The 16,858-nt window shown below is 39.5% G+C and overlaps 2 protein-coding genes across 2 annotated transcripts in view; one reads left to right on the forward strand and one right to left on the reverse strand.

The window, feature by feature from the left end:
* The window catches only part of NFE2L3 (nuclear factor, erythroid 2-like 3), a 46,349-nt gene extending 33,606 nt beyond the window's left edge, over positions 1-12,743 (forward strand). Inside the window, exons 2-4 of the mRNA XM_006896102.1 lie at positions 6,472-6,639; positions 9,795-9,878; positions 11,511-12,743. Of these exons, the coding sequence (XP_006896164.1) occupies positions 6,472-6,639; positions 9,795-9,878; positions 11,511-12,743 (1,485 nt within the window). The remainder of the gene's footprint in view (positions 1-6,471; positions 6,640-9,794; positions 9,879-11,510) is intronic.
* A 2,604-nt stretch (positions 12,744-15,347) lies between these two features.
* HNRNPA2B1 (heterogeneous nuclear ribonucleoprotein A2/B1) overlaps positions 15,348-16,858 on the reverse strand; it is a 7,017-nt gene continuing 5,506 nt past the window's right edge. The window contains exon 10 of the mRNA XM_006896130.1: positions 15,348-15,410. Within this exon, the coding sequence (XP_006896192.1) occupies positions 15,348-15,410 (63 nt within the window). The remainder of the gene's footprint in view (positions 15,411-16,858) is intronic.

A 16,858-nucleotide genomic window follows, 5' to 3' on the forward strand; every position in this document is an offset into this window, starting at 1 on the left:
CAGGAGAGGAAGGCCCTCTATGAGGTGGATTGATTCAGTGACTGGGATAATTGTGATGGGAGTGTCGGAGACAGTGCAATTGGCACAGGACAGAGCGGAGTTTAGGGCTGTTGTACATAGTGTCGCTGTGAGTCACAGATGACTTGACGGCACATAACAACAACAACAACAACATATCTTTCTGGTAAGTAGAGGGATTGATGAAATAGTACAAGTACAGATTTGTTGATGGACTGGAAAGAAGTGAATAGAAGGGGAAGAAAGATGTTTATTTGTATTTTGCTGTCTATACAGAGGCTGACTGTGGATCATAACAAATTGTTGAGAACATTGAGAAAAATGGGAATCTCAAAACCCTTTACTTACTGTACTTAGGCACAACCTGTATATAGATTAAGAAGTAGTTGTCCAAGCAGAGTAAGGGGACACTGCATGGTTTTCCCATGCATATTCATTCTGTATACCATGCAAATAATTTGAGAAAGTGGACTTTACAAGAAGGTGGTATCAGGGTTGGAGGAAGCTTATAAACAACTTGCTTCATGCAAATGAAACAACCTTGCTTGCAGAAAGTGAGGAGGACCTGAAATACCTGCTGGAGAAGATCAGAGACTGAAGCCTTCAATATGGATTACATCTTAACATCAAGGAAACAAAAATCCTTTGGACCAATAGGCAACCCAATAGGCAACATCATGATGGTTGGAGAAGATCAAAACTATCTATGATTTCATCTTACTTGGATCCATAATCAACACTCTTTTTTAAAAAATTTGTTTTAATGAATATTTACAGAGATTTTGGATTTCCATACATTCATTGTTGCATTTTTCTCCCTGCCTACCTCTCCCTCCAGTTGACTTTTCTCTTTGAAAAGTAAAATTGTTTCATTGGTATAGAATCCCCCCACTCCCACCCCGAGTACACTCCACTATGCAACCTTCATTCTGGACTCTTGCCATAACCATAATATCGTTTTCAAATAGTTCTCTCCCTCATCTGCTTCAATGCAGTATACATAATTTATTCAATTTTTCTCAGTCTCACCCCAGCCCTGATGTTAGTCCTGTTATATAATAGTGGCACCATGCAGCACCTGTACTTCTGTGACTGAGATATTTCTCTCAGCATAATGTCCTCCAGGGTCACCCATTTTGAATAATATTGCATGAGTTCCTTGTTTTTCAATGCAGTGTAGTATTCCATTGTGTGAATATAACACAGCTTCTCCATCCATTCGTTTGCTGATGGGCACTTAGGTTGTTTCCAACTCTTTGCTATTGTGAACAAAGGCACGATAAATATGGGTGTGCATATATCTGCCTGGGTGGCAGTTCTGGTTTTTTTAGGGTATATTCCCAGTAGTGGGATTGCTGGGTCAAATGGTATTTCTATTTGCAACTTTTTAAGAGAGTGCCATACAGACTTCCATAGTGGTTGCGCCATTGTACACTCTCACCAACAGTGAATAAGAGTTCCAGTTTCTCCGCATCCTCGCCAGCATTTGTTGTTTGCTGTTCTATTAACACGTTGCCGCAAATGACGGGGCGGGGGGTGGGGTGGGAAGTGTTTCTAAGCATTGTTGTCAATTTAAGTGTGCGGCAACATGTTAAATTTTGCTATTCTTACTGGGGTGAGATGATATCTCATAGTTGTTTTGCATAGTCAACACTCTTGGTACCAGGAGATGTATAGCATTGGGAAAGTCTCTTGTTAAGGATCTTGCCAAAGACCTGGAGAGCAATGATGTAATTTTAAAGACTAAGGTGCACCTTATTTAAGCCAGTCTTTCTAGTTACCTGCTATGATCTAAGAGCTGGGCAATGAATAAGGATGACAGAAGAATTGATGCATTTGAGCTGTGGTGTTGGAGAGGAGCACTGAATTTCCCACAGACTGACAAAAGAACAAGAAGAAATGTCTTGGAGAAATTGCAGCCAGAGTGATCATTGAAGGTAACAATGGTGAAGCCTCACCTCATGTTTTGGACATGCTGTTAGGAGAGGCTATTCTTGGAAAAGGATGTTTGGAAAGGTGGAGGGTTAGCGAAGAGAGGAAAACCCTCAACAAGGTGGATGGATACAGTATCTGTGGCAGTGGACTCCATGTGTCAAGGATGTTAGGGATGGGGAAGGTTAGGACAAAGTTCAGAACTATTGTTCATAAGGTCACTATGAGCCGTACTTGATTGGATGGCACCTAACAGTAGGGAAGTGAGCATTCCACCACTGAACCAGCATTGCTCTTATATCAGGGTTGGGTGGAGCTTGCTTTCTCGTCTCAGATTTCTCTTCTTGGTTCTGGCATCTAGATTTCCATTTCTCTCTGTTTTTAAAAAAATTTTATTCATTGTTGCACATTATCTTCCCCCTCCGTCCCCTGCCCCAGACCTTCCTGCAATGAATGCACCCTTTATTCTAGAGGGTTGTCATACATATATAATGCCTAATCATGTATTTATTTTGGACAGTTCTTCCTCTCACTTGATCTAATGCAGTGTTCGTTATCTATTCACTCTTACCACATTTTCTTTCTACACCCCCCCCATGTCTGTCCTATGTTATAACCGTGGTGTTATGCAGTATTTGTCCTTTTGTGACTGAGATATTTCACTCCACATAATGCCCTCCAGACTCCCCCAAATTGTGTAATGTTTTATGAATTCATTGTTTTTAAATGCTGTATAATATTCTATTGTGTGAACATACCATAGTTTTTCTGCCCATTTGATTAATGATGGATACTTGGGTTGCTTCCATCTCTTTGCTATTGTGAATAACACAGCAACATACATGGATGTGCATATATCTGTTTGAGTCGTGGCTCTGGTTTCTGGTGCTTTCTCAAAAAGTTGGAAATAGAAATACCATTTGATACAGCAATTCCACTACTAGGAATATACCCTAAAGAAACCAGAGCTGCCTCCCAAACACATACCTGCACACCTATGTTTATTGCTGCATTATTCACAATAGCAAAGAGATGCAAACCACCCAAGTGCCCATCAATAAATGAATGGATAGAAAAACTATGGTGCATTCACACCATGAAATACTATGTAGCACTGAAAAAACAAGGAACTCATAAAAAAATTACACAAGATTGGTGACCCTGGAGGACATTATACTGAGTGAAATATCTCAGGACAAATACTGCATTAACACCACAGTTATAAAACAGGACTGACATGGGGATTGTGGGGAAACTAAGAAAAGAGGGGACAAATAATGAACATTGGAATAGATGTAGGAATGAACTATTGAAAAGGAACATATAATTAGGCAGTATTTGTATGACAGCAGTCCAGAGTAAGAGGTGCATAGCCGTCCATGGAATGTTCAGTGCTCTTCTCCAACACCACAAGCTCAAAGGCATCAATCCTTTTCTTGTCAACCTTATTCTTTGTCCTGGTCTTGGATGCATAGCTAGGGATTGAAAGACCATGGCCTGAATCACATGCACCTTAGTCCTCAAACTGGCGTCACTAATCCTGAATAATTTGGAAAGGTCCCTAACAGCCGATTTTCCCATTGCACTGCATCTCTTTGTTTCTTAACTGCTAGTACTAAGGGTGTTAATTGTGAATCCAAGCAAGATGAAGCTGTTGAAAGTTTCAATCTCCTCTCCTACACTGCCCATAATAATCCTACTTTCCAGAAAGAACCTCAATAGTTTTTTAGTTTCCTTCCAGTTTAGCAGTTTGATCTATTTACAGCCAAACAAAATAATAATAACAATAATAGTTTTTGTTGTTGTTGTTATGTGCCATCGAGTCATTTGTGACTCATAGCGACCCTGTGTACAACAGCCCTAAACCGTGCTCTATCCTGTGTCAATCTTATTGCCTGACACACCCATCCCGAGTGCCCCAGTCACTGAATCAATCCACCTCATAGAGGGTCTTCCCCTCCTGCACTGTCCCTCCACTCTACCCAGCATGATGTCCCTCTCTAAAGACCTGTCTCTCCTTACAACATGTCCAAAGTATGTCAGACGAAGAAGCCCCAGAATCCTTGCCTCCAAGGAGCAGCCTAGTTTAATCCTCTCTACGATGAATCTGTTTGTTTTCTTGGCAGTCCATGGTACATTGAATACTCTTCTCCAGCACCACAGCTCAAAGGCGTCAATTCTCCTGCTATCCTCCCTAGTCATTGTCCAACTCTCTGATGTATAACAAGTGATTGCAAAAACCATGGCCTGTATCAGGCAGACCTTAGTCTCCAGAGAGACACTGTTGCCCTTGAGTATTTTGGAGAGATCCGTAACTGCAGACTTTCCCATCGCAATACGTTTTTTGATTTCCTGGCTACTGGTGCCAAGAGTGTTGACCATGGAGCCGAGCAAACTGAAGCTGTGAACAATCTCAATCTCTTCGCCATCCATCATGATGCTACTGATTGGTCCAGTGGTGATAATAATAATAAAAATTAAAAATGCCTGCTGGCAAGCTCATGTCCACATCTACCCAAATTTACAAGTTTGTTTTAGTTCAGGTCTCTTCCAGATTGTTGTTGTTGGTGTTATGTGCCATCGCAATATGTTCCCATCGCAATAAGTTTTTTGATTTCCTGGCTACTGGTGCCAAGAGTGTTGACTGTGGAGCCAAGCAAACTAAAACTGTGAATAATCGCAATCTCTTCACCATCCATCCTGATGCTGCCGAATGGCCCAGTAGTGAGAATCTTTGTCTTCTTGACATTGAGCCTCAATCCATATTGAAGGCTGCAGTCCTTGACACTCTGCAGCAGGTGCTTCAGGTCCTCCTCAGTTTCAGCAAGCAGGGTTGTGTCATCTGCATAACGCAGATTGTTGATAGATCGTCCACCAATCTTGACCCCACATTTCTCCTCATAGAGCCCAGCCTCCCGGATATTCTGCTCTGCATATAGGTTGAAAAGGTATGGAGATAGGATGTACGCCCTTCCCAATTTTGAACCATGCAGTGTTCCCTTGCTCTGTTCTGACGACTGCCTCCTGGTCCAAGTATAAGTTTCACATTAGAACAATCAAGTGTTCTGGGATTCCCATTCTTCTCAGAGTCAGCCACAATTTGTTATGATCTACACAGTCAAATGCCTTTGCATAGTCAATGAAACACAGATAGACATTCCTCTGGTATTCCCTGCTTTTAGCCAAGATCCATCTAACATCAGCTACAATATCCCTAGTACCACACCTTCTAAGCCCCGCCTGGACTTCTGGCAGTTCTCTGCTGATGTGCTTTTCCAGTCATTTTTGGATAATCTTCAGTGGAAATCTTGCTTGCATGTGAAATCAATGATAGTGTTCTACAGTTTCCACACTATGTTGGGTCACCCTTCTTTGGAATGGGAACAAATAAAGATCTCTTCCAGTCAGTTGGCCAAGTGGTTGTTCTCCAGATTTCTTGGCACAACTTGGTGAGCACATCCAGGGCAGCATCTATTAGCTGAAATATGTCAATACGATTTAAATTGTGCAAAATTAGAATTGCCTTTATCAATGAATACTTAGAAAGTCCTTATGTTGTTGTTTGGTGCCATGCAGTTGACTGACTGTAGGCATCCTTTGAACAACAAACCAAAACCTTGCCCTATCATGTGCCATGTCAAGCCCTTTGTTGTAGTTACTGTGTTAGTCCTTCTTGGTGAAAATTTTCCTCTCTTTTGCTGACCAACATGCTTTTTTCCAAGGACTAGTGTTCTTGATAACATGCCCAGAAGTTGTGAGACGAAGCATCTTCTAAGAAGCACTTCCTCCAAGACAAGACTTGTTTGGTCTTTGGACAGTTTATGGGCTATTTAGTACTTTTCTCCAACATTTTATCAAAGGTATTAAATCTGTTTCTGTCATCCTTATTATTGTCTTAATTTTCACATTCAGAGGAAGCAATTGAAAATACTGTGGTTAGAGTCAAGTCAGATACATCTCGGCCCTTGTATTTTAGCAATTTAAAGAGGTCCTTGATAGTAGATTTGCCTAGTTCAGCAATGGGCTTAAGTGTGTCAGAGTGTGAAGGTGTCACAAGATAGGACAGGGCTTTCAGATCTGTCATTCACAGGGTCGCTGTGAGTCATACTTGACAACATCCACCAACCAGCATGAGCATTGTGAATCCAGGTGAAATCAGTAGCTTCAGTCTGTTTTCCTTCTATCATAATGGTGCTTTTTGCCTCATTTGTAGGGAATTTTATTTTTTAATGTTGAGATGCAGTTGGTACTGAAGGCTGTAGACTTTGATCTTCTTCAGTGTAAATTATGCAGATTGTAATGATCTTTCTCTGAGAGTACTTAACAAGGATCAGAATAAAAAAACCCTGACCATTTGTTTCAGAATTAAATGTTTCTGTAGTATTGAATGAATGCTCAGTCTCTGCCTATCTTTGGATTTCCATAAGCACTGTGTAGAAAGTACAGAACAGTTTTAAAGACTGACTTATTTCCTGAAATAAGAGGATTTCTAGTTAGCATGTTTTTTTGGTACTTTCGTAGGAAATTTCAGTACTGACAGAGAGGCGGGAAGCTGTGGGGTACAGTTCCCAGCATGAACAAGATGAGCAAAGGGTGTCCATTCAGGAGGATTTGTTACAGAGGACCAATGAAGATGAAAAGAACATAGATAAACCAGAGGCAGAAAAGGCTCCTGAATCTAGACATGAGGTAAGCACAGCAGAATATTCTCATAATGCTACTCTTATTTTAATGTAGATTTTATTGGCTTTGACAGTTTGTGTTGAAAATTTTTGTGTATAAACATGCTCTACTCTAAGCAAATTTTGATATATGAAAAAAAATTCGTATTTAGTGTGGGTGTGTTTATTTACAAAGGAGTCAATCCATAAAATTACCTGTATTATTTATCTATTAAATTCAGGTTATACAATGTCTCAAGGACTTGCTGGCAGGTTTTGTGAGTTGTATTTACGCTGGAAATTGATAGACAATTGTCATCTCAAACCTAGGAATCCTCAGCTAGCTACCTTCATGAGTGGCCAGGTGGCCAGAACTAGAGGCTTGAGCTAGATCCTCACTTAGTCTCCCAAAATGGGCCAAGCAAAATTAAGCCATTGGGTTTTCATGGGCCCATAATGTACCCTGGGTTAGACTGAGGGACCACCTCTTGGGCCCACTGTCTAGTGTGCCTGTTCACTGGTGGAAAGAGGTGTGGAAAGATGCTCTCAATCTCAACTCATAGTGAGCCTTTGTGACTGAAAAGCTCCCATTGGGTTTTCTTGGCTGTAATGCTGATAGGTTGCTGGATCTTTCTCCCTCAGGCCAGCAGGGCAAGTTCAAAACCACCACCCTCTAGTTGGAAGCTGAACACTTCATCCCTAGTCCCCATCCAGAAGAGATACAAATTCAGAACTTGTGAATGTGCCCTTATTTGGAAAGAACATGCAATTAAGGATCTTAAAATGAGATCATCTTGGACTATTGTTGTGGACTCTAAACTAAATCCAATGGCAGATATCCTTATAAGAGCAGAGGGAAATTTGAGACAAGAGAAAACAACATAAAGATGGAAACAGAGATTACAGCAGCGTGGCCATGAGCCTAGGAGGCTGTGGAATGCCAACAGCACCAGAATCTAGAAGACAGAAGGATTCTCCCCTACAACCGTGAGAGGGACTGTGGCCCTGCCAGTGCCTGTGTTTCACATGTATAGCGTCTGAGAGAATCAATTTATGTTGTTTGAAGTTACCAAGTTTGTGTTGCTTTGTTATGGTAGCCCTGAGAAACTGCATCCTTGGAGGCAAAGATTATGAAGTTAATCTTACTTTGGGCATGGTGCTAGGAGACGGTATTCCTTGCAGAGGGACATCTTGCTTGGGAAGATGCCAGGACAACAAAGGAGAGGAAGACCCTCAACCACGTGGATTGACAAGTGACTTCAGCAATGGGCTTGAGGCTGTTGGAGATTGTGAGGATGGTGCAGTATAGGACAGTGTTCAGATCAGTTATTCATAGGGTTCTTTTGAGTTTATGAGTTGTACTCAACTTGATGACACAGAAACTCTACACAAATGGATTCTTCCTCTCTTTCTCACCTGTCCACCAGTGCTCCAGAGGCAAGCCGAGAGAAATATAGCCATGTGGAAAACACACCCTTATAGTCTCTTTCCGAGAAGGTGCTCAGCCATGATCCCTCGTCCCAGCAGTGGGCCTTGGGTTGAGCCTTGAACATTAGTGGAGTTTCGGAGAGTGACAAGTGAGCCTGTCACACAGAACCTGTACATGGATCAAAAGACTTTTAACTAGAAAAAGGAGGTGTACAGTAAGATTTAATGTTTGAAAAGATAGGTAGCAAAGTTGGGGGGTTTTAATGTTGATTATTAAGTCTTTATGCTGAACAAATAATCCAAGGAGCTAAATAGGGCTATGTAAAACAGCTAGAAGACTACAGCATCAGGATTGGAGGAAGACATCAGTAAATAATCCGAGATATGCAGATGACAGAACCTTACTGGCTGAAAGTGAAGAGCTTGAAGTTCTTAGTGGTGAGGTAAAAGATTTTACCTTCAGTATGGATTATATCTGAACACTAACAAAATTAAAATCTTTATTACTGGACCAATAGATATCAAAGATAGATGGCAAATAAGTTGAAATTACCAAGAATTTCATCTTGGATCAACAGTGTCCATGGAAAAAGCAGTCAAGTAACATACTATGTTGGAGTAATCTGCTGCAAAAGACCACCTTAAAGTGTTAAAGAGAAAAGATGTCACTTTGAAGACTTAAGGTCTGCCTGACCCAAGTATGGTCTTTTTAATCACCTTGTATATATGTGAAAGCTGGATAAAACCAACAGATTTGAATTGTGGTATTGGCTAAGAGTATATATTGTAGACTAAGTGCCAGAAGAAACAAATCTGTCTTGAAAGAAAGACAACCAGAATATTCTTTAGAAGCGAGGATGGCAGAGCTCAGTCTCCCTTACTTTGAACATGTCACCACGAAGGAAGATTAACCACTGAAGATGGGGCTTGGTCAAGTCAAGGGTCAGTACAAAAAAAGTCAGACCCTCAATGGCATAATCAATACAGAGACTGAAATAATGGGATCATCCAAGCATGGCAATGCTTGTGATGGTGGCACAAAGCCAGGCAACTTTCTGATCAGTTAACAGTAGCCAGTTCAAGGCCCTCTCAATGAGGTCTCTTGTCTTACTCTGTTCTTGCCATACATAGAGAGTTGGAACCAACTAAGAGCTTACTCTCCACAGGGCTTTCAGAGGCTCTAGGAGCTGCTGGGAGAATTTGAACTGTCAGAGAGGCAGCATACCTCCCTGTGGACTAACATATCAAAAGAGTTCTTTGAAAAGAAAAAACCGACTTCAGAAGCAGAATTGAAATATGTATGAAAGAAACGATGAGTATTTAAAAAAGTTGATGAGACATTTTTCTAAGTGGTAGGCTTCTAATGGAAAGATTTTACAGTGATTGGCTTCTGTGAAGTTTACAGTCAAAGAAAACGTGCTTGGGCAGCCCACTGTCACATGCTGAGTCAGAATCGACTCAGTGACACCCAACATCCCTAATTTTGTAACCAGTCGGGAGGATCTATGGAGAGGTAAAATACAGTGGAACTAAAAATACTAACCACAAATTTATGGAAAGTTAGAGCAGAAGTAAGGAAAGCCTTTGGAGATATGGTCACTTTGAACTTGAAATACACATTTTAAAATACTAAGAGTGCTAAAAGAGAAATAAAGCATAAAACTTCTTACAGAAAAGGGGTAGAAGGGATCCAGCATGTTAAAATCTGGTTATCTTTAAAGATGAAGTTAATTTACCTTTTTTTTTGTTCTTCAGAGGCATCTAAATGGGACAGACACATCTTTTTGTCTTGAAGAGTTATTTCAGTTGCTTTCATCACAGCCTGAAAATTTACTAGAGGTAACTGGAATCTTGGCTATTATCCTTATGGGAATATATCTGCTCAGACCTCTCTGAATAACTACATTGCAGAACAGATTAAACTAGTACTTATTAGTTTAGTAATTAGTAGTAGTATTGCTGTCAAGTTGGAACTGACCCATAGCTGATCTCCCAGTGGTTTTCTGAGGCAATCACATAGGAGGAGACTGCCCATCTTTCTCCCATGGAGCACCTCATGGATTTGAACTACATAGTTTTGCATTGACAGCACAATTCCCTGCCACTGAGAACCAGAGTTCTCTAATAAATACTATTTAATTAAAATACAATATTTACAGAAACCTGGCTTTACTTTATAGAAATATATCAACTTTGAAGAATTAATCATGTTTTTCCTTCCTTCCAAATTATCAAAAATCAAACCTAGATCATTCATATGAAAGCACAAAGTGATAAACACATGACAAACTAAAACAGCATGTTTTCACTGTAGTGTATTAGACGAGAAGGAACTATTGATAAACTTAGACAGTGATATTCTTAGGTTTTAAATGTGTATGCTAGGCTGGTAGTTCATCCTGACAAAAGTGCCATTATGGAATATTATGGGAGAAATACATACTGCAAGATTTCTTCCCATTAACCAAGTTACACATAGGTTAGTAATACGTTAGTAATTTAAGTAGAAAACCTCTCACATTAAGGAACTCATAGCGACCCTGTGAACAGAAGACCTGAAGCCCCTTTACAGCTATCATTGCTTATCCAAGTTCATAATTTCCAGAGGCATTGTTTACAAAGTGGATGCCACTCCTGCTTCCAAATTACATAGGATAAAGGGTGCAAACTTAAGCAAGCAGGAGTGGCATCCACTTCTGAAATAGCTTGCCTCCAAAAATTCTCTGAACTTGGAGAAACAATGAAAGTTCCACAAGTGTTCAGGTCTTTCGTTCATAGGGTTGCTATGAGTTGTCTGTGACTCGATGGCACTGAACTATATTCTTATGTCTAACCCCTCAAAAAAAATAATTTCGGTACCATGTTTCTGATGATGTTTTACAGATGAGAAACAGTCCAGGTTTTTTACAGTTTCACATGAACTGGTAGAATCAGGCTTTTTTTTTTAAATGGTTTTATTGAAACACATTCTTTTAACATTCTATGTATGACTACTTTCGTGCTCCAACAGAATGGGCAAAACTGTTAACACTTTATGGCCCATGAAGCCTAATACTGTCTGTACAAACTTTATACCAAAGAAAATGCTGACACACCTGACATGAGTTGTGTAAAATTCTTTGAAAACTTGGTGAGATTATGATGACTGGTATTCTGCTGACCTGTAGCTTGCAAAGAATTGTTGTCTTCATTTCAAACCCACTGGAGGAAATGGACAGTCTCCTGTGGTATTTACAGCCTCCAAAAACCTGCTATAGAATCAGCTGAGTCACTTTTCACAGCAATTTGAATTTTTAATAATACTGACCCCTCCTCCCCCCTTAGTGTAGGCTTATTTGTGTACACATCACATATGTACTGTTAACTTACTAGGGAAAGTGAGTCATCCTTTAAGTAGGGAGAAAAGTTTAGGTAGTAGGACTGCTATCAAGTTACCCATGCTTAAACTGCTTTTTCTCCCCCTTCTTTTAGAGCATCTCCCTGGGGGCTACTCCTTTTATTCCTAGCGGTAGCAGTGATGGCATGAACTCATCACATAATGTAAACTTTAGCCAGGCTATCAGCCAAGATGTATGTCTTCATGAGGCCATGCTGCTGTGTCCCAACGATTCCTGTAGAGATCCTCCAGCAAGGACTTCACAGCCACAAGAACCGTTACTGCAATTAAATTCTTGCACCACCAATTCTGAGCAGACACTTATTGGAACTAATTTGACAGTCCTTCCACCTGTTGACAGTCAGCTGCAGAACCTAACCAGCCAAGACCTTCTATATGACCTTGATGAAAATCTATTTGATGAAATAAATTTAATGTCTCTGGCCATGGAAGAAGGGTTTGATCCAGTACAAGTTTCTCAGCTTTTTGAAGAACCAGATTCTGATTCTGGGCTTTCCTTAAATTCAAGTCACTGTAGCACTTTTGTCACCAGATCGAATTCCTCTCACTCAGGGTATGATCAAGGGGCTATAGGTTTTATTAGTGACGTTGACTCTTTTTCTCCTTATGATGTAGGAGGAGCTGTAGGTGGCTTCTCCCCAGAGCCCATCTGTCATATGGACCACATACTTGAGTCTGGCTTTCACAAGGAAGTTGCATTTCAACATGTATTTCATAATCATACTTACCATTTGCAGCCAACTGGAGCAGAACCTACTGAATCTTTGTCATGGCCTGGAAAGTCACAGAAAATAAGCAAGTACCTCAGTAACACTGATGGAAACTTAAGCCGTGATGAACGGCGTGCTAAAGCTCTGCGTATTCCTTTCTCTGTAGATGATATTGTCCAAATGCCTGTTGATGCCTTCAATAGCATGCTAAGTAGATACTATCTGACAGACTTACAGATATCACTTATTCGTGATATCAGACGAAGGGGAAAAAATAAAGTTGCTGCTCAGAACTGCCGTAAACGCAAATTAGACGTAATTTTGAATTTAGAAGATGATGTATGCCATTTACAAGCTAAGAAGGAAAGCCTTAAAAGAGAGCGAGCGCAATATAACAAAGCTATTAACATAATGAAACAGAAACTGCATGACCTGTGTCATGATGTTTTCAGTAGGTTAAGAGATGACCAAGGTAGGCCAGTCAATCCAAACCAGTATGCTCTTCAATGCAACCAGGATGGAAGTGTTCTGCTTGTACCTAAAGAACTGGTGACCTCAGGCCACACAAAGGAAAACCAGAAAGGAAAGAAAAAGTGAAAAAACAAAACTGGAACGGATCCCAGTATCTGGATAAACACCAAGAAACTGGTCCATCAATCAAACTCAAGTTTCTCTTGACTTGTAACAAGTGTCACATGTCTTCAAGTAGTAATCACCAAATTAAGACATTTTAAAGTTTACATTTTAACATTTAGGACTTCTGGGGAATTTGAGGGAAAGCTACTTTTCATGAAGTCTTCCTACTTGCAGTATACGCAAGGTTTATAAATACGTTCAAAATAACATGTAAACCTGACAGCATTTTCATTTCAAAGAGCAGACTGCATCCACATTTTTCCAAGTTGTGTTCATTAATGACTTGAAATGCAAGTAGCCTTAACATTTAGTCCATGCCCTGAAGTGGTTTCATTTTTATGAATATGCAACTTAAAACTTTGTGAAAATAAATTTTATATTTGAATTCTTAACTTTTGTTTTATGGTCTTCCCTCCAAGATACAAGCTTTTCCCCAGTTCTAAACAAAACCACCAAACTGTCAGCCTGACTCATCAGGACTTATATAAACTGCCATTCTGCCAGTTTGACTCTTGGCAACTGAGATGTCATGACATCATTACCATGGATCTTGAGGAATATGAAAACCCTTAAGGTCAGTCTTCAATGGGCGGCTCTCCTAGCCATTAATACAGTAAAATGAGTCAGCACAGCACAATTTCATTCCAGTACTAAAGGGCAAAGCAGTCCACCCTAGAAGGGGTCTTAATGCTCAAGACCACAGTTCATGTAGGTTGCAGGCAGACTTTAAAAACTAACCCCTTATGTGAACTAAAAAAAAAGTATTTGCTCAGATAGCATATTCTGTAGTTGACTGCACTGCCCAGCTAAGTTCACCAGCGGCTCTGTGGAGAAACAAGATGCATCTGTGTGATCAGAAACTTGGAGCTAGCTGTTCTGACATTAGAAATAATGTAGCGGTAGCCTCTGAAGCTCACTGGAGGGTGGGTCTGTGATGGGTTGGTTCCAACTCTGGTATGCAATACTAACTTAAAACATGAATTTAACTTTCAGGTTTTAGAATCAGGCCTGATATTTTATAAAGACCAAAACTCCCATTTTCAACTGGCCTTAGGCCTTTCACAATCCGTTTTTGCCAATGAATTGAAGACCTAGATGGTTGGTTTTTTCAGTGGTTCATTTGTAATCTTAACTTCCTTTTTTAGTTTCTCAGTCTACATACTCTAGTGTAGAAAAAAACAGTATGTATCATCATATGGCATTTTCCACTTGACAGAATGGTGATGACAAAATCACTGCTTAAAGTCGGAATAAACTTAAATTGACTCATCACCTTTGACTTGACTGTATATGTCCCCAGCATCATCCCAAACCGTCAACTGATGCTTTCCATGTGAAGAGGCAGCATGGATCAATGACTAAACCACTTGGCTTCATGACTATTCCAGTAGTTTTGTTGGTATACCAAGACCACTAAGTACTGCTATTTGACATCTTGCATCAACAGCTTGAGAGTCTCCCTCTCCATTATCTGTAAACTGAAATAATTTCACACATTTCTACAACCATTTACTGTTAAGATTCAAGATGAATGCCAGTTTGTCATGCAAACTTTTGGACCTTTAACCATATTTGGCACCCCAATGATAGAATGCTCTGGCAGCCTATTGATACGCTGGCACTGCAATTACAAAGGCATGTGATTGAAAGCCATCAGCTGCTGTGTGGACAAGAACAGGCAATCTCCTGTGCAATTAACTGCCTCTGAAAACCTGTGTCAGAGGGACAGCTATGGGTGGGTTCCAGCTCCAATGTTACAATACCTGACCGTTTTGTTATTGCTCTAAAATTTCTGACGCAGATAAGACAACCCCATTCTGTATTTAAGAGTGTTCATTAGCAACAAGTGTATACATGTGAAAAAGGTATTGTCTTGAGCTTGACCATGATTTTTACCCATTGTGAAATACCCTTGTTTCATAGTTTGTGTAACACCAACTTGACAATCTTCAATACAAACTTTTGCAGAGAAACAGCTTGGGGAAGGCAAATTGGTAAAATTATAAAGCTTACTCTGGTTTCTTTCATGAACTCAAATACCCAGTCACTGCTCATCTACCAAGTTTAAATCCCTTGTGAAATGAAGCCTTTTTAAATGTTAGATGGAGATCACAATCTGACACATTCTTAACTCAAGACCAACTGCTACATACCACTCTAGCTGGCTAAATGCCATTGAATGGCAGACATAGCACTATTCAAATGCTGACTATACAGAGTAAGGAATGGCATTTTATTAGGCATAGCCAGTAATGTCCATGGTGCTTTATCAATTTGTGAAATTGCTTTAAAAAATTTCTATGACCTTTAGACAACAAGATTCACACACGTTATGTGTAAACATTACACCAGTTATTTGAATAAAAATATTTATTTTATAAAAACCTGACTTTAAACAGGATACAGTTTTCTGACTTGATAATTTTACAGGCACTCAATTTGTATTTTTATATTAGGAACCTGTACTAATGATTTTATCAGAAAACATTTCCCTTTAATCTTTTAAAAAAGTGCTTTTTAAATGAAGGCACCAACAAGAACTACTTTCAGATGGTACAGAATTTCTTATTTCTTGAAGACTCTGTGGTTGACCACTTCTTCATTAGTTACCTGCAGCAAGACACCTTCCTGCCAAAGGAAAAAAAAAGTATCTGAAGAAGTTTATCATGTTTGTTGAAAGAACCTAAGTAACTTCAGTGGTGATTTTAGGATCAAACTGGTGTACAGAGAATGACTTAACTGTCAAATTCCTGAAAAGGCAGTAAAGCCAGGCGATGAAGTTCTGAAGATCTCTACCATAGGTTAGGGGTACTAGAAAAGGATTACCATATGTAAACTAGTATTGGGTACATAATTTACAATGTAGTCAATAGTATAATAGCATAAATTATTATCTGAAAACTTCTGACAACCACTTTACCCTACCTTTTTCTCCCAATATCAAAAGGTCAAAATATCTGCTTTTATGAAAACCCTTCGTTCACTCAAAAAGACTTGCTCCAAGAAATGTGAATTCACAAGGTTGTAATGATGGGGAATTTCATGATGTAGTGAACTTGCAGCCTAACTTTTACCTACCATTTTACTACCAACACCACTGAAGGAACCAAGAAAAGCTTTTATTAATGATCACTTGGCTTGCCTCAGCTGTTGAAATGAAGAACTTTACAGTCTTTGTGGCAGCAGAATATACTTGTCCATGGTTCATATCAATGCTAAAATTCCAGCAGGGAAAAAAATGATATGTTAAGCACCTGAATCTTCATGCATGGGGAGGGGATGGGTAAGGGGGGATGAAAGAGGGGGGGGGAAACAACCAAAATAATTTACATAAATGACAGATTGGAAAAAGGGTTTTACAAATTACTCTCTTGAGTTTATAAATTGTTAAACTCAATTTACAGCTATGTTAAACTACATAAAGAACCACTATACTGAAATAGACCATTGAAGAGTATTAGTTTATCTTTTGGGGAGGAAAATTAAGGAAGGAAAAGTAAATAAGATCTTACCTAAAGAAGTTTAACTGAAGCTTAGAACTAGTTTGCTCTACACCCTCAGCTTTCGTTGGCATCCTTATAAACTACTGTAGTTAAAGCTTTGTAGAAACAGCACAGTTTTTTAAGACTGGCTGAATTTAGAAGCCGTCAAGAGTTCTCTTGTACTAGACCTGTGTCCCTGAAGAGTACCTCGCTGGGGTTATTTCCTTTCCTTGCATTGAAGAAGCAGCATCTAAAAGATCTAAAAAGGTGTTTCTCCTTGCAGAGATATCCCTTAAGTTATCTACATAATTTAATCCTGATGAATTGTAGACACACACTTTTATCTGACCAGCATTTATCTTAACACAAATATAACAACGACTTTGCAACGGACCTTAATTATACTACCCAATCCTTAACTTATTTAAAATAAAAAGTCTATAATTACACAATTTCCTTTAGAATTATTTTATTAAATCATAAATGTACAACAGCTTCTTAACTCTACACACGCACTTAAAGTTTTTAAAGGAAAACGTTATGTCTTATTACACCATGATCCTGGCTAATAGCTTTTCAAAACTTTGAGAAAAA

Source organism: Elephantulus edwardii, unplaced genomic scaffold (assembly GCF_000299155.1).
Source record: "Elephantulus edwardii isolate Elephantulus edwardi_28Jun2011 unplaced genomic scaffold, EleEdw1.0 scaffold00182, whole genome shotgun sequence".
Classification (NCBI taxonomy): Eukaryota; Metazoa; Chordata; class Mammalia; order Macroscelidea; family Macroscelididae; genus Elephantulus; species Elephantulus edwardii.